Below are 18,465 nucleotides of genomic sequence, written 5' to 3' on the forward strand. Positions count from 1 at the left end.
CTGCCCTGCACGCCCACCGAAGGCCCACCCCAGCGCTTCTCAGACCCGGGAGTTCCCCTTTGGAGCCAGAGAGGATCTGCCCCTGGGCCAGGAGCAAGCTGGGAATGCTGTACCATCTCCTGACCCCCAGGGACACAGCAGTGTGCCCAGCCGTCGGGGGGAGGGGGGCAGAGGGGGAGGGGATGAGGCGGGGCCCCCAGTCTGGCTGATGACAGGGACTGCTGTTTTCTGGCCAGGCTGTGGACACCCCAACTCACCGAGTGCTCCCAACAACCCTGAAGCCGGGAGTAGGACGGTTCTGCCTGTTGGGGGTGAGCAGCCTGAGGCCTGATCTCAGAGCGGCTGCCCCCCCCCCCGGGTCCAGCAGCCGTTCTAACGGGGGGGGGGGGGGGCATCTGGCAGGTGGTGACAGAGCACACCTCTCTCCCCGGCAGCCTCCTCCCCAGGACAGCTCTGCAGATGGCTGGGCCGGCAGCCCCCACGCGGGCCGGCCACCTGTCCAGGCTCCACTACCCTGGCCGAGCTGCGCTTCCCTCCCAGGGCCAGCTCGGCGTCTAGGGGACACGGGTGCCTGGCATCGCAGGAGGCCACTCCCGGCCCCCAGCAGGAAGTCCGCGCTCAGCACCTGCCGGGTCTCAGGCACAGGGCGCGGCGACACGCCTCCCTCCCGGGTCAGCTAGCACGGCCCCGCGGCGCCCATCCAGGGGCGGTCCTCAGCCTCCCCCGGGGCCCAGGCACCCCTCCTGCCCCTGCCGGCCGGCCCCTGGGAGACCCGGACCCCGCCCTACCCCACCCCACCCCCTGCAGCCCCCTAGGTTTCAGCCGTGCCCCCATCAGGACAGGGTCATCACCAAGGACACCGGCCTGCTGCAGCCAGTCCCCCACCTGTCCGGCCCGCGGCGCCCGTTCCTGAAGATCTCTTCAAGTCCTGAGGGAGCTGCTCAGGGAGCCAGACCCCACCCTGTCCAGCCTCGACCCTCTGGGGCCAAGGCCTCGGGGTGGAGCGGGGGCACGGGTGCGACTCAGGATACGCAGCGTCTGCAGCGCCCAGCCGGGCTAGAGAGGCGGGCTCCCGGGCCCCAGGGCACGCAGGGGACACCCATACAAAGGCACAAACCCCCCCCCCACCCCCGGGGATGCTGCCTAAGCACAAAGCGTGGAGAGCCACAGTCCCTGAGGGTGGGGAGCAGAGGGGCCGTGGCCTGGGCTGGCCGGGAAGGAGGCACGCAGACCTGAGGCCCGCTGGGGTGGCCAGGGCCCCCTTCTGAGGCCAGGCTGGGGCCTTGACCGCCGCTGGGAAGCGCGATGTGCGGGTGTGCAAACAGAATGCAGGGCGTGGGGCGAGCAGAGAAATCAGCTCCGCGGAGACTGCGCTCGGAGCACCCAGGGCGGGGCCGGGCCTCTGTCCCTGAGAAGGGGACAGAAGAGGAGGGCCCGGCCGGGGGGCGACAGCGCAGGTGCAGACCAAGCCTCTCCAGGCTGCAGCCCGTGCCCAGTGTGGCCAGACGTGGTCCTGGGCTCTGGGACACAGAGTGCAGCCAGGGCGTGGGAACCAAATGCAGCCAAACCAGTTCTGGGCGCTAGGCTGGGGGGGTGGGGCGGGGGGGTGACAGCCAGCTCGGCAGCACGGGAGCCGGGGGGGCCCGCGGGGTCACAGACGGTCCTCGGCCAGCCTGCACACCCGCTTCACCCTGGCGTAGGGCCCCAGGGAGTCCTTGAGCACGAAGTCCCAGAGCACCTTCACCCACGAGTGGTGCTGTGGCAGGTGGTCGTAGTACTCGGGAGCAATCTTCCGCACCTGCAGAGAGCGTGGCAGGGTCAGAGGCCGCGGCCGGGCGCACGCCTCCCTGCCACACACATGCACGGGGGCACGCGAGCGTGCACACAGCCCTGCGTGGGAGCATGCGCACGGGCACACGCTGACACGCACACGCAGCGTCACCGCCCAGCGTCCCCTGCCCTCTCCTGCCCCCCAGCCCCTCCGGCCTCAGCGGACACCAGGCCCCCACCCCATCGCCCTCCTCCCAGCGTTAGTGCTTCCCATTTCCCAGTGGCGTGGGGCACACCTCTCCCTCTAGCCTCCTGCCCCCTCTGCACCCACACCCTCAGCCCACCTCCTCCCGGAAGCCCTCCCAGCCTCAGCACCTACATGCGCACCCCCACCGCCGCTCGCCAACTGCCGGGGATGCCCTTCACTCCCCCCAGGGGGATGCGCCCCGTGCTCAGGGCCTGCTTCACAGCGGAAGACGGGGGCTCGGGAGAGCAGACCCCCTGCCTGAGGCAGGAGCGGGGAGCCCTGACTTAGCGGTGAGCCTTTCTTCCCTTCTCCCCGGCAGACAGCACGCGCGTCCGGCCGGCCCCCGCCTGAGCCTCTGCCTCGTCTGTGGGAGGCGGACAGCGGGCAAGGAGGACGCCCGCTGCACGGGCCCGGGTGAGGCTGAGAGGGCGCCCGGCGCACAGTGGGACCTCGGGAGCGCCAGCAGCAGATGCGCGGGAGGCGAGGCCCGGGGGCTGCCCGGCCAGGGCCAGACACACCCCCGGCGGCCGGACTCCGGGGTCACCCGCACGCCCAGACAGGTGCTCTCACACGAGCACACGCACACACACGTGTACACACGGCACACTCGGACACAGGCAAGCATCCGCACGCGGGCGTGCACACACGTGCACACAGGGCAGGCACACAGACCCCGGCGCTCCGACGGCCTCCCCGCCGACGCCTGCCCCGCCCCCCTGGGCCTCGGGTCACCCCGGCTCTTCCTAACCCGCCAGCCCACAGCTCCTCCTCTCTTCCTCCCCCTCCCTCCTCTCTTCCTCCCCCTCCCTCCTCCCTCCTTCAGAAGTTCCCCAACCCCAGGGCGGCTCCAGCTCAGGCCCAGCCCCTGGGGTCACAAAGGGCCAGGCCCACCCTGTCCCCTCTGGGCCAGGAGGGGGCCCTGGAGGGTCGCAGGGCAGTGACGGGAAATGAGCAGGGACAGGGGAGGTGGGAGCCAGGAAGGGGAGGTGTTTTGCGTGCAGCATGGCTATGCCGGCCCGTCTTAAGGAAGGGGCAGCAGAGGCACAGAGAGGGCAAGGGGCCTGCCCAAGGACGTCCAGCCTGGGCTCAAACAGGTTTCCGTTCCCCCGCGAGCCCCTGCCCCCCCAGAAGCCACCTCCTTACTCTGTAGCCGGGCCCCCGCCTATCCCGGGGGTGGGGGGAGGCCTCTCCCGCCGCCCTGGGACCACAACTGAGGCGGCGGGCAGACGGCGATCAGCAAGGCCTAGAGAGCCGGGCTGTGGCCCCCCGCGCGCCCCCACGCCCCCCGCTCTCCGGCGCCACCGCGTACCAGGGGCAGGTTGCAGCCCGGGATGCTGGGGAAGTCGTGGTGCTCCATGTGGTAGCCCGCGTTGAAGGTGATCCAGTTGAGGGGCCCGTAGTAGGAGTACGTCTCGTGGCCCTTGACGAACAGGTAGTGCTCGGCCACGAAGTGGCCCGAGATGGGGTGCAGGCCGAGGCCCAGCAGGGAGCTGGCCAGCAGGTAGACCACGGGCTTGAGCCCCCACAGGCCGAAGAGGGCGGCGTCGGCGGCCAGCTGCACCAGGGCGTTGAGCACCTCCATGCGGGTCACGGCCTTGGGGTGCACGCAGAGCGGCCGCAGCGAGTAGAAGAAGGGCTGCAGCACCAGCCAGAGCAGCTTGCGCGCCGGCGTGCAGAAGAGCCAGCCCTCCAGGCGCGTGGGCACGTCCACGTCCAGCCCGTGGCCGCCCAGGTAGCGGTGGTGGTCCACGTGGTACTTCTTGAAGGAGGCGGCGTAGGGCAGGCCCACGGGCAGGTTGGCGAACACGGCGAGCCAGCGGTTGCGCCCCGCGCGGCCCGAGCCGAAGGCCGTGTTGTGCGAGATGTCGTGGATGGCGAGTGTGAGCGCGTGGTTCACGCAGCCGCCGAAGGTGTAGGCCCAGAAGAGCAGCCAGCGCCAGGCCAGGTCCCGCGCCAGCCGGCAGGCCAGCAGCTGCACCAGCACGAGCCCCAGCACCGTCCACTTGAGCCGGGGGTCCGGCCGCATCAGGGCCTTGAGGGCCGGGTACTTGGCTGCGGGCGGGAGCGAGGAGAGGACGAGGTGAGGCGGGCGCGCCGGCCGCGTGGGGGCCCCCCAGCCCCCCACCCCGGAGCTCGGCCTCCCCCCTCCCCGGCACCATCCACTGAGCCCCAGGCAGTGACAGCAGGGTCCCTCGGAGACCTGGCCCTCGCAGAGCCAGACACGCCTGCCTCCCCACCACCTGGGGGCCCCGGGGAGACTTCCCAGAGCGGGGGGGGGGGGGGGGGCCTTTGCCACCAGCCCAAGGAAAGAGCAGGTGTCACCACAGGTCACAGAGACATAGTGCCCAAAATCCAAGCAGCGGCCGAGAGCTGCAGGTGAAGCACGCAGGTGCTGCGCGCCGCGGGGGGCTTCCGGCCCGAGTGACGGGGCGCGCGTGGCGCCCAGACGCATCGGGAACCCCGGAGGCCACGGGGGTGGCCAGGGGTGGGGGGCGTGGAGGGCTCTGGCTCTGTCTCCGGTGTTTCAGTTCTTAAACAAGATCTAAGGAAACATGATAAAATGTTGAATGCATTTATTTTGGGGGTGGGGGTGCTCGTTACAGAATCTTTTGTCCTTTTCTGTAGTTTGTTCTACAGGAAAGAAAAAGACAATGATGGTGGGAGTGGGCCAAGCAGGGGAGGGCCTTCCGGCCAGAAAGCAACCAGACCCTGCAGGGGTAGCACAAGGGGGGGGTGCCCTTGGGGCAAGACAGCTGTGCCTTCCAGAAACCTCCCTGGCTGCTCGGTGGGAGGGGGCAAGGAGTCTGGTGCAGGGGTGGGGATGGACAGGGCCAGGGGTCATCCCGTGCTGGGGGGAGATGCTCCCAGGTCTGCTCTGTGCCCCCGTTCGCAGGCCCTCAGAGGCAGAGCCGCACTGTGATGCACAGATAAAAGAAACTGAGGCCCGTGAGGTCAGCGGGGCTTATCCCGGGCACCCTCAAGAGAGCCAGTGCTGGTCTCCAGGGTCTTCACCCGTCCTGTCCAGAGCAGCTGGGCTGCCTCGGGCTCAGCCTCCCCAGGCTGGCCCACGGACAGGGCCCGGAACCCGCCAGGCCAAGGGCAAATCCTGCCCAGCCCTGTCCTCCAACTGACCCAGGAAGTTACTTCCCCTTTGTGCTTAGAAGGGAAGGATGTGACAGCTCGGCTCAGCTGCCCAAGGTCCCTCCACCCTCCTCTCAGCCCACAAACCTTTCTGTGAGAGCCACCCAGCAATGGAACAGGCTGCTTCAGAGGTAGTGAGCTGCTTGTCCCTGGGAGTATGCAAGCAGAAACACACAACAGGGGCAAAAGGAGTCTGCCCCAGTCAGAAGGGAGACTCAGGCTCAGGATCCTCCTGCCTGAGCTGCCACCCCCCAAGCCCATCTTGGGGTTAGTCTTGATCTTGCTGTGTGGCTGGGGCTACATCCCCACCCTCTCTGGGCCCCGGTGTCCCAGTGTGTGATGGCAGGGTGTCTGTCCCCATAGAACGATCCTGGCTCCATGACAGCGAACAGCCCGCATCTGCTGGAGATGCTGCGGGGAGCTGGGGTTCCCAAGCCCTAGAACCCCAGGCCACCTCTGCCCGGAAGCCAACGGAATCCCCCAGGCAGCCCTGACCCCAGCGCCCCCACCAAGCCTTCACCTCATCGGGCAGCTACAGTGGCTTGGGCTCTAGCCCAGTGAGCAGCGGCTCTCCACGGCCCTAAGCACGGCCTTCGAGCGGCCGAGGGAGGGTGTAAACCCCACGGTAGACAGAACCAGGGCCCCCTCCTCCCACTGCAGCTGCCCCCCCCCTTGCACGCAGGGGCCGCCTCCGGCCTGGGACAGCGCCAGTCCCCTGGCCTCCAAGCCCCGCGCACAAAGCCACCGGGGCCCTTTGATCCCGGGAGCTCTCTTCCTGAAGCTTGGCCAAGGACCCCGCCGGGATGCTGGTCACAGCACAGAACTTCAGACAAAGCAAGCCAGCCAAGGGACAGGTGACAAAACTCAGGCCCACTCAACGGGGAGCTCAGGAGCCACAGCGTCCCGGGGACTGGGAGAGAGCAGCGTTCGGAGCAGGTTCAAATCCTCACTCCAGATGAAGGTTTGATATCCAGAATATATAAAGATTTCCCACAACTCAACAACAGAGACAAACAGCCCAACGTAAAATGGACAAAGGACTTGAACAGGCAGGTCTCCAAAGATGTGCAACCAGCCAAGAAGCACCGGAAAAGATGCTCCGCATCAGTGGTCACCAGGGAAATGCAAACGAAGACCACAAATGAGATCCCCCTTCACCCCCGCGAGGATGGCCAGAGTCAAAAACGGACAACAGCGAGTGTCGGCAAGGATGTGGCGACACCGGAGCCCTTGTTGGGACACTGCTCAGGGGGATGCAACGTGGTGCAGCCACCCGGAAGCCATTCGGCAGCTCCTCAAAGACCGAACTGTAGAATTACCACAGGCCGCAGCAATTTCACTTCGAAATACAGACCCCAAAGACTTCAAATCGGGGGCACACACGGATACTTGCACACCGTTCATCGAACTATTCACAGCAGCCAAAGCTGAAACCGACCCCAGTGTCCATCCACAGGTGACCAGATAAACAAAACGTGGTCTGTCCACACAATGGAATGTTATTCGGCCATAAAAAGGAACAAAACTTCCAGTCAAAAAAGAATTAAGTCCCGAGGGTATAACGTAAAGCACAGTGACTACAGTTAACAACACTACGTTGGGGGCGCCTGGGCGGCTCAGTCGGTTGAGCGTCTGACCTGGTCTCAGCTCAGGTCATGATCTCAGCCCCACGTCGGGCTCCACGCTGGGTGTGGAGACGACTTAGAAAAAAAGTAGATCTTAAAAGTTCTCATCAAGAACTTTTCTCACCCGAGAACTCAAGAACAAACATTTTTGTGACTGCGTATGGTGATGATGTTAGTTAGACTCACGGTGGCGATCATTCTGCACCACAGACCGGGGCATCCTGTCATACGCCTGGAACTAATACCTCGTTCTATGTCATTATACCTCAATAAAAAAAATGTCTATATTGAATTGCCCACCGTCCCTATTTCACAATGCCGACACCCTACGCCTGCTCCCTGAAATGGACTCCCAAGTAAACTACTGGCTCCCCCAAAAAATGTGTTTAGAAGGAAGGAAGTGCTGACCCAGGCTACACATGGATGAGCCTCGAAGACATGACGCCGAATGAAAGCAGCCAGCCACACGGGCCACGTACCCCATGACAAGCCAAGGGTGGAGAACAGGTGCGTTCCTAGGGACGGAAAGCAGGGACCGGTCAGCAGGGGCTGGGGAGGGCAGCGGAGGGGTGAGGAGGGGGCGGGAACAGGCCTGAGTGGAGCCATGAGGTGGATTTGGAAATAGCCACGGTGCACGACGCCCTGCATGCCACCAAATCAGACACGACAACGTGGTTCCAAATGGCAAACTGTCGGTTCTTTGTGTTTTACCGCAGTAAGAAAATAAGACAAACTGGCAGCTCGGAGCAGGTGAGCTCAGCCGCAGGGCTGGGCATGTGCACCCCGCGGGGGTCACTGGCAGGACTAACAGATCAGCCCTGCAGGGCTCGGCTCACCCGCCCGGGGAAGGCCTGCACAGCGGCCCGGCTGCGGGGTGACCGCCGGGGCGCGCTGGGGAGGCCGGCCCCGCGGAGGCCTGCAGCTGCGTCATCGGGGCACAGGGACTGCAAGGGGACAGAATACCAGGCTGATGAACCGCTTCCCCCACCCCCGGGGCCTGCCCACACTACCTCATGGCCTCTGGCGTCGTGCCCGCGCCGTGGGAGGTGACTCGGCTGCCATAAAGGTCAGAGGCCCCGTGGGGTGCTTGGTGCCCTGCGAAGGCAGGGGAAGGCTCGGGGTGGCCGGTGCCACCTTAAGCCAGGAGACCCCGTTCACAAGCTGGAGAGAGAGGCTACTGGCAATGTGGGGGGCGGGGGCGGGCAGGATAATGGCCCCCCAAAGACATCCACATCCCAATCCCATAAGCTGAGGAGGTTCCAGCCCCCGGCAAGAGAGAACCAAGGTTGCACAAGGGAGTCAGGTGCAGCAGCTGACCTCACAACAGGACGGTGACCTGGATCATCCAGGTGGCCGGTGTCATCCCAGGGCCCGCCCTCTCAGGGGAAGCACAGGCAGGAGAGAGCGTCCCGGGGGGGACTGGGAAGGACCCCATGTGCCCCTGCTGGTTGTGAAGGTGGAGGAGGGGCCCCGAGCCAGGAGTGCAGGTGCCTGCAAAGCTGGAAAGGCCTGGAAACGGCTTCTTCCCTGGAGCCCCCAGGGGCGTGGCCCTGCGACACCCTGACTTCAGCCCCGTGAGACCCGTGTCAGACTTCCGACCCCCCAGAGCCAGTAGAGAACACGTGTGTGCTGTCTGAAGGCCCCCAGTTTGTGGTCACCTGTCACCGCAGCCCAAGGAAACGCAGGGCACCTAGACCAAGGATGAGGAGACCGTGATCGCTCCCGCAGCTGGGCCCGCCACGGGGTCCACTCCTCCGGCCCTGTCCCTCCTCCGTCCTAGCACCTGGCACAGGGCCCAGGGCGACTCACGCTCTGCCTGCCCCCCCCCAAGGGCCCCACAGCCCGCCAGCCCTGGCCACGGGGGAGGAGCCAGCACCCCCGCCCGGTGTCATCCTGCCAGGTGGGACGAGAGACAAAAGGACCCAAGCCTGGGAGCGGGGACGGCCATGTGGGCCCCACTTGGGAGGGGGGACAGGGGGTAGGCCTCATCCCAGCTTGCTCCTCTCCCAAAAGGGGGTCAGAGTGAGAGGGGACACTTCAGAAAGTAGGCCTGGATTGCCTGGGTAGAGAGGTGCTTCCGGGGGACGCTGGGGGCCCCGGGAGGTGGGAATCCTGCAGCCACGGTGAGGTACAGCGGGAGTAAGAAATGGTTTCGGGCCAGGGAAACCGTGTGCGGAGTCCCCCGACCTTTGCATAGCTGGCTATCAGGTTGGGACCACAGGCCACAGGGCCCCACCAGCCTCCCTCTCGCCAGGGGCAGCCTCTGGGCACCAGCCTTCCCCCCCTGGGCAACCAGGAGCCTGGCCCTCACCTCCCGAGGCACACCTAGAAGCCCCAGGTAGCTGGAGGCCACCAGCTTCTCTCGGGCTGGTTCCCATGCTTGCCCTTGGAAGGGGGCCAAGCCTGGGGCGGGAGGGCAGGGCAGGCCACACCTGCACTAGGTAAGCAGGCTGGCATGCTCTGAGGCAGTAGGACCCCAGCTCTGGGATCGAGGCCAGCAAACAGGCCACTCCCGTGCTCCCCAGAGGCAGCTCTGACCTTGGACGGTGGGCCCCAGATGCCCCATCTGTCCAACAAAGACAGTAATCCTACCGGTGGGGAGCAAAGGAGAGCGCACCCCTGAGGTCCCACCCCTGCCGAGCCCACCTTCAGGGAGCCCGGTGTCCCTTCCTCCTTTTCCTAACAGTTTCCCCGAAGACTCAGCTGCCCCCACTGCCTCCCAGCCTTGTCTCCACAGAGGAGAGGTGGGGAGGACACTCCCCGCCTGCCCATCTGGGCTGTGGCAAGGCGGGGATGATGGGGCCCCAGGAGCTCTTCCACTGTTATTAAATGCAGCTTTCTGAGCTGAGGGTAAAAATGTCCTACTTCTGATCTTTGGGGCCATGGGAGCTACTCTTGCAGGCTGATCTGGCCCAGCTCGCTTTGACCTACGAGAACAGGCCCAGCGCCCCCAGGCCACAAGGGTCACTGGGCCCAGCCATCCGGCTGGAAGCAATAAAAGATGGGGCCGACGTCCAATCTGGACTCCAGGCTGCGCAGGGGCGATCCCGACAAGGGGCCAAGCACGTACGCCCCAGATCACCTCCACACCTCCCGGACCACAGAGCCGGGAGGAGCCCAGCAGCCACCAAGAAGGCAGAGCCCAGGGGCCTTGGCCAGAAGTGTATGTGGGGCGAGACACCAGAAGGGCTCCGAGACGGTGCCCAGGGAGCTGGGAGCGCAGCAGATTCCGGGGGGGGGGGGGGGGGGGGGGGGGGGGGGGGGCCCCGGGGGACGGCGGGGCGCGCGGGGAGGCCCCGCTGGGGACCGCGGGCCTTCCGTGGAGACCCCAGGGAGGCCCCATCTTAGGAGTGGGGCTATTCTGGACCTGCCTGCTGAGAAAGTCAAACCCCACTCAAGGAAAACAGTAAATAACTTTTCAAGTCCAGAGCTTTCCCGGTCCCTGGGGATGGGAGGGGCCTGGGGGACCTCCCAGGGGAGATGCTCTGGGGACCACCAGCCACTCAGACCAGAGGTGGAGGTCACTGGGCACAGGAGGGACCGGGGTTACTGCAGCCATGGGCTTGAGGTGTCTGGCTGCTGGGGTCAAAGAGGGTCATGGGCAGGAAGACAAGACAGGTGCCCCACCGGACTTAGCAAGGTGATGAAGGCCCCACCAGGAGCCATCTCAGCACAGCCTGGGGCCAGACGGCGGTGGGGCAGGGAGGTGAGGAGGGAGAGGGTGAGTGCGGGAACAGGGGGAGGGCGGGAGGTCTGGCTGGGGGGTAAGATGGGAAGGAGAAAGCACCAGGGGAGGGCAGAAGGACAGGACAGAAATGCTGGGGCAGGGGTCACGGAGCGGGCAACGGGGTGCTGGCCCGACAAAAAGGGGGGGCCTCCTCCAGGGGGTCCGGGAAGGAGGACCGGAAGAAGGGGAGAGCCCCGGGGCTGCACAGCACTGGGCTCCATCTCTGGGCCCCCGGCAACCCCACGGAGGAGCCCCAGCCCTGAGCGGGACACCCTAGCCTGGCCCAGCCCAACCAGGCTCTGCCCCGCTGTGGGACCCCAGCTGACCACGGGGGTGCGGGCCCACTCAGGCCTCCAGCTCAGAGACAGCCGTAGCGGGACTAGGACACACATGCTTTGAGAGCTCTCGGCTCCACGGGGGAGCCGGGAGCCCAGCACGGACAGCCACCTGGAACCAGAGACGAACAGACCCGTGCAAATGTCCACCAGCGGCGGCCCCGGGCGTGGCCCCAGGCAACTAGGCAACTGGCCATGAACAGCAGCCATTGTTAGAAGTCACACTGCCCAGGCCTGACACGGACAGGAGGCTCTGAGGTCCAGCGAGGCTCGGGGAAGCGTCCGACAGAGCACGGTGAGGCCGACACCGCCAACACTTGGCCTCGGGACCCCCAGCTCCAGGCCCCCCCCCCGCAGGCTGCACGCCGGGGCCCAGGCGAGGGCTAGGATGCCAGCCAAGTGCTCCCATGCAGGGCATCTGCCACACTCACTCAGCCTTCACCACTCTGCCCGGGAGGGGGCCATCCCCCCATTGCAGAGATGGGGAGACGGGGTTTCCACAAGCGGAAACAACGTGCCTCATTTCCAAAGCCCCCACCCACCCAGAGAGCTGGAAAGAGCACCCTGCAGGGATGCTCAGCCCCCAGGGGACCTGGGTCCTGGGGCTGAGCTATGTGGTCGCCAGGGCAAAGCATCCAGAGAAAATCCTGGGTCCCAGATCAGGAGACCTGCATGCAGCCTGGCTCAGCCCCACTGCGGGGTGTCCTTGGGCATGCCCCTGTCCCTCTCTGGGCCTGCTTCTCACTCTCCATCTGAAGGTGCTGGCTCTGACCGCCCTCCGGCTGGGAGCAGGTAGAGGCGTTCCCGGGGCCACCAGGCCCCACTGGTGAGGGCAAGCTTGGGGCCAGCACAGCTGTGACTTACAAGCATCACATGGACCCACACACACGACAGACTTGTTCGTAGGACCCGGAGAGCACCGCAGGAGGATGGGCCCGCTGGGCCCCAAGTGCCCCCACACCAGTCCCTGGGAACAGCCTTATTACCATGGACACTGGGTCATCCCCAAACTTCACCTGACAAAGCCGGCCGGGGGTGGGGGGGGTGGGGGGGAGGCAGAAGCAGGCAGCTGGTTGGGGAGGCTGCTGGGCACTTGCCCTCTAGAGGCAGTCAAGGAGGTCCCAAGGCCGGGCATCGGGCTCCTCCTCCCAGATGCAGGCCTTCTGCCCACCCCCTGCTGACCGCTGGCCTCTGGCAGGGGCCCCAGGCACACACGGGGCTTCTTCCCGCCAACACTCTGGACCCTTCCCTGCACCCAGGCCTGGCACCATCTGGACTGCATACTCCTACCACCTCCCCAAAGAGGCCAAATGCCATCATGTTGACAGTCTCGAGAGCTATAGGAGAGGTCCTTGTCATTGCCGCTCATCACCTAAGGTACTCCCAAGTCTAGAACATTCCATCGCACACAGCAGCTCGCTGCTGCCCACCTGCTTCCCGGCCAGCCCAGAGCTCTTTCCCTCACATCCCCTACCCACTGTTGAATAACTTGACGACTCTCCCCTGACAGTCCTCTGACAAAGGCACCTAAAACCCTCTTAATCCCCTCCTTCCTAAAGGGCTTCCTTGCAGCCCCGCCCCAGCTCAGCGGCCTTCCCACCACACAATGTTCCCTCTCCGAGCCAGGAGGCAAGCCTAACCCCGTCCGGTCAGCGTGGGAGGCACTGTGGGGACCTGGTGTGACACATAACAGGTGGAAAGGGGCCGAAGTGCCTTGAGGAGTCACTGTGCCCGCCTCCTCACCTGCCTCTCACTAAACCTGCTTTTTGTTCAGTGACAAATATTTGCTGAAGGTCTTTGGCAGCCAGGCCCCAGACCCCAGAGATGGAAGGGGTTCTCAGGCTGCGGGGGGGGGGGGGGGGTGCCGTTCTCACGGGGCGTCCCAAGAGAGGGACACACACACCCACACACACACACCCACACACACACACACACACACACACACACACACACACACACGTCCAACGTCAGAGCCGAAACCCCAAGGATGGAGAGTCTGGGTGTGAGAACCTGGGGGTGGGGGGGGGTGACTGCATGTGTTCGCAAGGGATCTTCCAGGTGATGAAAATACTCCCAAACTGGATTATATAACTTCCGTAAAGTCACCGGCCTGTGCCTTTCAAATGAGGGGATTTACGGTATGTAAATCCTGCCCCATAAAAGCTGGTACAAATTAACGAACAAGGGGAAAGGGAACAAGGGGAAAGGGAGGCCGGGGAAGGACGCGGCACGCACGGCCGTGGGGAGGCCCCGATCCAGACCTGGCAGCTGTGCATGCATCGTGTGGCAGGGACAGTGGCTCCCTTCGGGCACCGGGGACAGAAGAGGGTGGACGAGAGGCCTGCCTGCCCCCGGACCGGCTGGGGAGCAGGGCAAGTGACTCACTCAGCAGGGAGCGTCAACGTCCCTGCGTCAACGTCCGGAAGGCAGACAAAAGAAAGGCAAGGCAAAAATGCTCGTTATGTGCGACAAGCACAGGGCCACAAGAAGTCATACACAAACCCTCACCCATCGGGAACAAGGACTAGGATTGCTCGGGTGGAAAATGGAGCCGGGGAGAGGAGAAGAAAGTTCCCGAGGGAAGAAAGACAGTGCGATCAAGCAGAATCCTCAGCCTCACTGCTTGGTTCCGCTGGGTTGTCTCCCAGCTCGCTGGCTGGCGAGGGTGAGCCCTGGAGGGAACCGGAGCTGCCAGGTCCCAGGCAGCGCTGGGAGGGAGGGAAACCCGGGACCTCCTGGCAGCCGCTGAAGCTTTGTGCGGGTGCCTGTCGCCGACCTGTCTGGGAAGCGCTGCAGGCCAGTCCAAGGAACCGCGGTGGTGGTGGTGAGCCCGGCCTGCCTTCGGGGAGGCTCAGACTGGGAATGAAAGCAGTCGCCCCACGGACACCTGCAGCTACAAGAGAGGCCAGGGCCAGGAGGTGAAGGCACCTTGCAGGAGGGTGAGGGAGGAGGATGGAGCAGGGGCCCGGAGGGGAGGTAAGCACTGCAGGCCACCCACACACACTCCTCCCTTCCCAAATGGCTGCTCAGCAATGCATGCTGGTAGCTTGAAATTGGCCACGATAGAAATATCTGCACAAACAGCCATGTGCCAATTTGCACATCAGGGTTTTTTTGTTCTCTCCAGGGAGTACCAGCATCATACCGTGAGTGTGTGGTGTTGTTAGAGTGTTTCTGAGAAAAGGGCATTGAGGCTGAGACCTGAGGGACACATAGGAGTTTGGTTCATGAAGAACAGGGGAGGGGGAGAACCATGAGAGACGATGGACTCTGAGAAACAACTGAGGGTTCTAGAGGGGAGGGGCGCGGGGGGATGGGTTAGCCTGGTGATGGGTATTAAGGAGGGCACGTTCTGCATGGAGCACTGGGTGTTAATACACAAACAATGAATCATGGAACACTACATCAAAACTATGTAATGTATGGTGACTAACATAACATAATAATAAAAAAAAAAAAAGAACAGGGGAAAAGAACTCAAGCAGGGGGAACAGCATTTGCAAAAGCCATGAGGAGGGAAATGGGCAGATGGGATGCATTCCACAAAACGGCCAGAGACGGGGTGCCCCACAGGCCAGGGCAGAGGTGAGATTTTTTTAGAAGGGGAAGCCCTTGGAGGATTTCAGCAGGGGAGGATATAATCAGGTCAAGGAGGGTCCACGAGTCAGCCCTGAGTGACCACCCACAGTCCGCGCTGCCGTGCCCCCCTGTATCCAGCCTGCCTCCCCCCCTGCCCACACAACTCAGGGTCACAGCACCCCTTCCTTTTCTTGGAGAGCCACCTCTCCCTGCCCTGACTACATGATACCGGTGGGCCTTGCCCATCACTGCCCCCTGCCCACTGACCAGCCGTACGACTCACAGCTCTGGCCAGAGGTTAGTGGTTCAAGGGGCGGTCACGCTCCTCGGGTCAGGAGGTGAGGGAGGCAGCTCCCTTTCTTCTGCGGAATCTCAGAGTTGGAGGGACGCAAGCCCAGCACCAGTGCAGCCCCCTGGCAGGGGAGGAGGCCCAGATGCCTCCTGGGGCAGGGACGTGGGTGCGGAGAGAATGGCCAGCCCGCTCCCCACCCCTGGAGCTGGCATCTCCACGGTTGGGTGGGGAGAGTTCACGAATTCCCCTGAGGGCTTCAGCCAGTTCTGTTCTGGATTTTACCACCCAGCCCCTGAGAAACGACCCAGCAGGGGCCTTACCTCCGCAAATAACCCAACAATTGCCAAGAGTCTTACTTCCTTGTTTCCTCTTTTGTTTTCCTTTGATTATTTGAATTTGTGTTTCGTTTTGTTTTGTTTTGTTTTACCATGTTTGTGCCCTGTTTTCATAAGAAAAAAAAATCACAAAGCTATTTGTTTTTAAAGACAAACCCAAAGTCTGCTTCTTTCCGCGGCCACGCCTGGCTTGGCCTCTGGTCTGCCGTGGGATCACAGTCCTGCGGGCTCTGTTCCTGCCTTCAAAGTACAGGGAGGCTCAGCCGTGGCCTGGGATTTGTGGCTCTTAGGGGCTGCGTGGGACTGCATTTGCCCATGGGACACTGTGCCCTGGGGAGCCTGTCCCCAGTTAGGCAGGAGCTGGAGATGGACTTCGGCTCTGCCCCCGAGAGAGGTGCGGCCAGCTAGGCGCAAGGGCCTCCCCCCGGGTTCTGACTCCCTCCCAGATTAGGATCTTTATTGAGCATCCATTGGCTCCTGGGGGCTTGGCAGGAGCTGCAGGAGCGGCCTGCTGGGGCTGGAGCACATCCTCAAGCAAGTTCCCTGCACACCAGCCTGGCCTCGGCAGCCTCCGGCCTACGCAGCCCCACACAAGTCGCTTCCCCTCCTGAGCAGCCCCTCGCTGCCTCTTCTCTAAAGAGGTACTGGCAGTTACACGCAGAATTTCTCTCGGGCTGCGAATGGCACAGGCGGCCAGAAAGCAGAGGCGGAAAGGCATTCCCTGTCCTTGGGGAGAACCTGGGCCTGTGTGCCGAGGTAGTAATTATCATCGGAGCTAACATTTATTGTAACATTTATTGCGAGCTAAGCACTTAACATTACCTCATTTAATCTGCACAACTCTGTAAGGAATAATAACCCCTTTTAACTCAACCAAGCCTCTATTTGCTCATCTGATGACTGACCTGCCCAGGGTCACATGGCTAATGCGTGAGGAGTGTTGAGGTGCCTGCCAGGAGATGAGCTCCACGGCCAAGCTCTAGATCCCCGAAATCCGCTTCCCCACATTGGTAAGAACCTTGATGGGTCGGAGCCGTAGAGGGAAAGCCCAGAGGAATGTCCTCCCCCAGCGGAGGCCAAAGGCCAGGAGGGTAGTCAAGGGGCCTTCCTGCAGGAAATGGGACTGAGCGAGAGCCCTAATAAAATTTCAACAGCATTTGTCAGGTAACTAAAACAAATAATTCTAAAATGTCTATGGAACCACAAAAGACCATGAATAACAAAAGCAACCTTCTGAAAAAAACAAAGTCAGAGGTATCGTGTTCCTGGATTTCAACCTATGTACTACAAAGCTGAAGTAACCAAAAAACAGTGTTAAGTTAGCATAAAAATAAACACAGAGATCAATGGAACAGAACAGGGAGCCCAGAAATAAACTGACATGCATATGGTCAATCAATTTACAACAAAGAAGGCAGGAATATGCAATGAGCAAAAGACAGTCTCTTCGACAAATGGTGTTGGGGAAACTGAACGGCTACGTGCAGAATACAACTGGACCGCTTTCTCACACCACACACAAAAATAAACTCAAAATGGATTGAAGACTTGAATTTAAGACAGGAAAGCCAAAATCTTCAGGCGGTAAGCTCCTTGACATCAGTCTTGGCGATAATCTTTTTGGATTTCACACTGGAAGTAAAGGCAACATAAGTGAAAATAAAACAAATAGAACTCCATCAAACTAAAAAACTTTTGCACAGTGAAGGAAACCATCAACAAAACAAAAAGGCAGCCCATGGAATGGGAGAAGATACTGACAAATCACATACCCAATAAGGGGATAACATCCGAAGTCTATAAAGAACTCATACAACTCAATAGCAAACCAACAAAAATTTGACTAAAACTTGAATAGACATTCTTACATGGAAGACATACCAATGAACAACTGGCACATGGAAAGATGCTCAACATCAGGGAAATACAAATCAAAACTACAATGCGGTATCACCGTACACCTGTCAGAATGGCTAAAATCAACAACATAAGTAACAGGTGTTGGCGAGGATGCAGAGAAAGGGGAACTCTCGTGCACTGTCGGTGGGAATGCAAACTGGTGCAGCCACTCTGGAAAGCAGTATGGAGGTTCTTCAAAAAATTGATCCAGCAATTCCACGTCTTGGTGTTTATCCAAAGAAAATGAGAACACAAATTCAAAAAGATATATGCACCCCCCTGTTCCCTGCCGCATTATGTACAAGAGCTAAGATATGGAAGCAACTTAAGTGTCCATCAACAGACGCGTGGATGAAGAAGATGAGGGATATACACAATCAAACATTACTCAGCCATAGAAAAAAATGGAATTTTGCAACAACTTGGGTGGACCCTGAGGATATTGTGCGAAGTGAAGTCAGTCAGACAGACACAGACAAATACTGCACCATTCCACTTACATGTGGAATCTAAAAGACAAAACCAAACCTAACCCAGACTCAAAAGACAAACCAAGCCAACCCAGATTGGTGGTTGCCAGAGGGGGAGGGACACGGAGGGATGGGTGCAGGGGATCAAGTACAAACTTCCACTTACAAAGTAAGTAAGTGACGGGCATGTCATGTACAGCAAGGGGACTGTAGTCCATGAAATCACAGTAACTTTTGTACTGTGAAAAATGGTAACTAGATTTATACCTGAAACTTACTAACATAATACTGCATGTCAATTATACTTCAATAAAATTTAAAACAAAACAAAACTCCAAAGAGAGCCAGAGGGGCAGAGCGGGAAGGAAGGACATCCAGGCAGGGCAAAAGCTGTCAAATGCCAGGGAGTGAGGGAAAATGGCACATGTCAAGTTCATGAGTTCAAAACCAGACGTGACCGGAGGAATCCACAGCACCGAGTGGAAACTGGAAATGAGCTAAAGGTCCCTGGAGGGTCGGCCCCTGAGACCTGGTGCCCAAATCACCTCCTCTCCTCCAAGCCTTCCAGCCTTCCGTGCCACCCCGTTCCAGGAAGCTTCCCCTATTGGTTTCGGGGCCTGTGGCTTCTCTCTTCAGAGACAGATCCTTTTCTCCATGTCCTGGAGTGCTGGGTACCACACTGGGCACCTTTTAACATCCAAGATCTCCTTTTAACATCGCACCCTCTCTGCCAAACAGGATGACTGTGCCCATTTTGCAGATTCAGAAAGTGAGTGTGCCGCCCAGAGGGTCTGGACCCCTCTGTGGGGCAGGGTAAGTCTCCCAGCCTTCTCCACCTGGGGCCAGGTGCCAGTGAGTCCTGTAACAGCAAGGTGGGGGGCTGCCAGGGGAGGGGAAGGAAATGGAGCCCTGCATCAGCCCTGCTGAGGGGAGCAGCCAAGACACCTGCCCTCTAGGGAGAGGCAGGACCAGATGATCACCAAGACCCCTCTGAGCCACCCCAAGAAGTTCACAGGTGTAGGGGAGGATGCTGCCACAGGTCAGA

General features: G+C 61.3%; 1 protein-coding gene across 3 annotated transcripts in view; it reads right to left on the reverse strand.

Moving 5' to 3' along the window:
* Positions 1-16: 16 nt before the first annotated feature.
* Positions 17-18,465, reverse strand: part of DEGS2 (delta 4-desaturase, sphingolipid 2) — a 37,569-nt gene continuing 19,120 nt past the window's right edge. For all 3 annotated transcript variants that reach the window (XM_032405924.1, XM_032405923.1, XM_032405922.1), the window contains 2 exons: positions 3,327-4,069; positions 17-1,798 (listed from right to left, as the gene is read on the reverse strand). In XM_032405924.1, the coding sequence (XP_032261815.1) occupies positions 1,652-1,798; positions 3,327-4,043 (864 nt within the window). In that variant the 5' untranslated portion in view covers positions 4,044-4,069 and the 3' untranslated portion in view covers positions 17-1,651. The remainder of the gene's footprint in view (positions 1,799-3,326; positions 4,070-18,465) is intronic.

The sequence above is a fragment of the Phoca vitulina genome, unplaced genomic scaffold (genome assembly GCF_004348235.1).
Source record: "Phoca vitulina isolate PV1807 unplaced genomic scaffold, GSC_HSeal_1.0 scaffold7, whole genome shotgun sequence".
Lineage (NCBI taxonomy): Eukaryota > Metazoa > Chordata > Mammalia > Carnivora > Phocidae > Phoca > Phoca vitulina.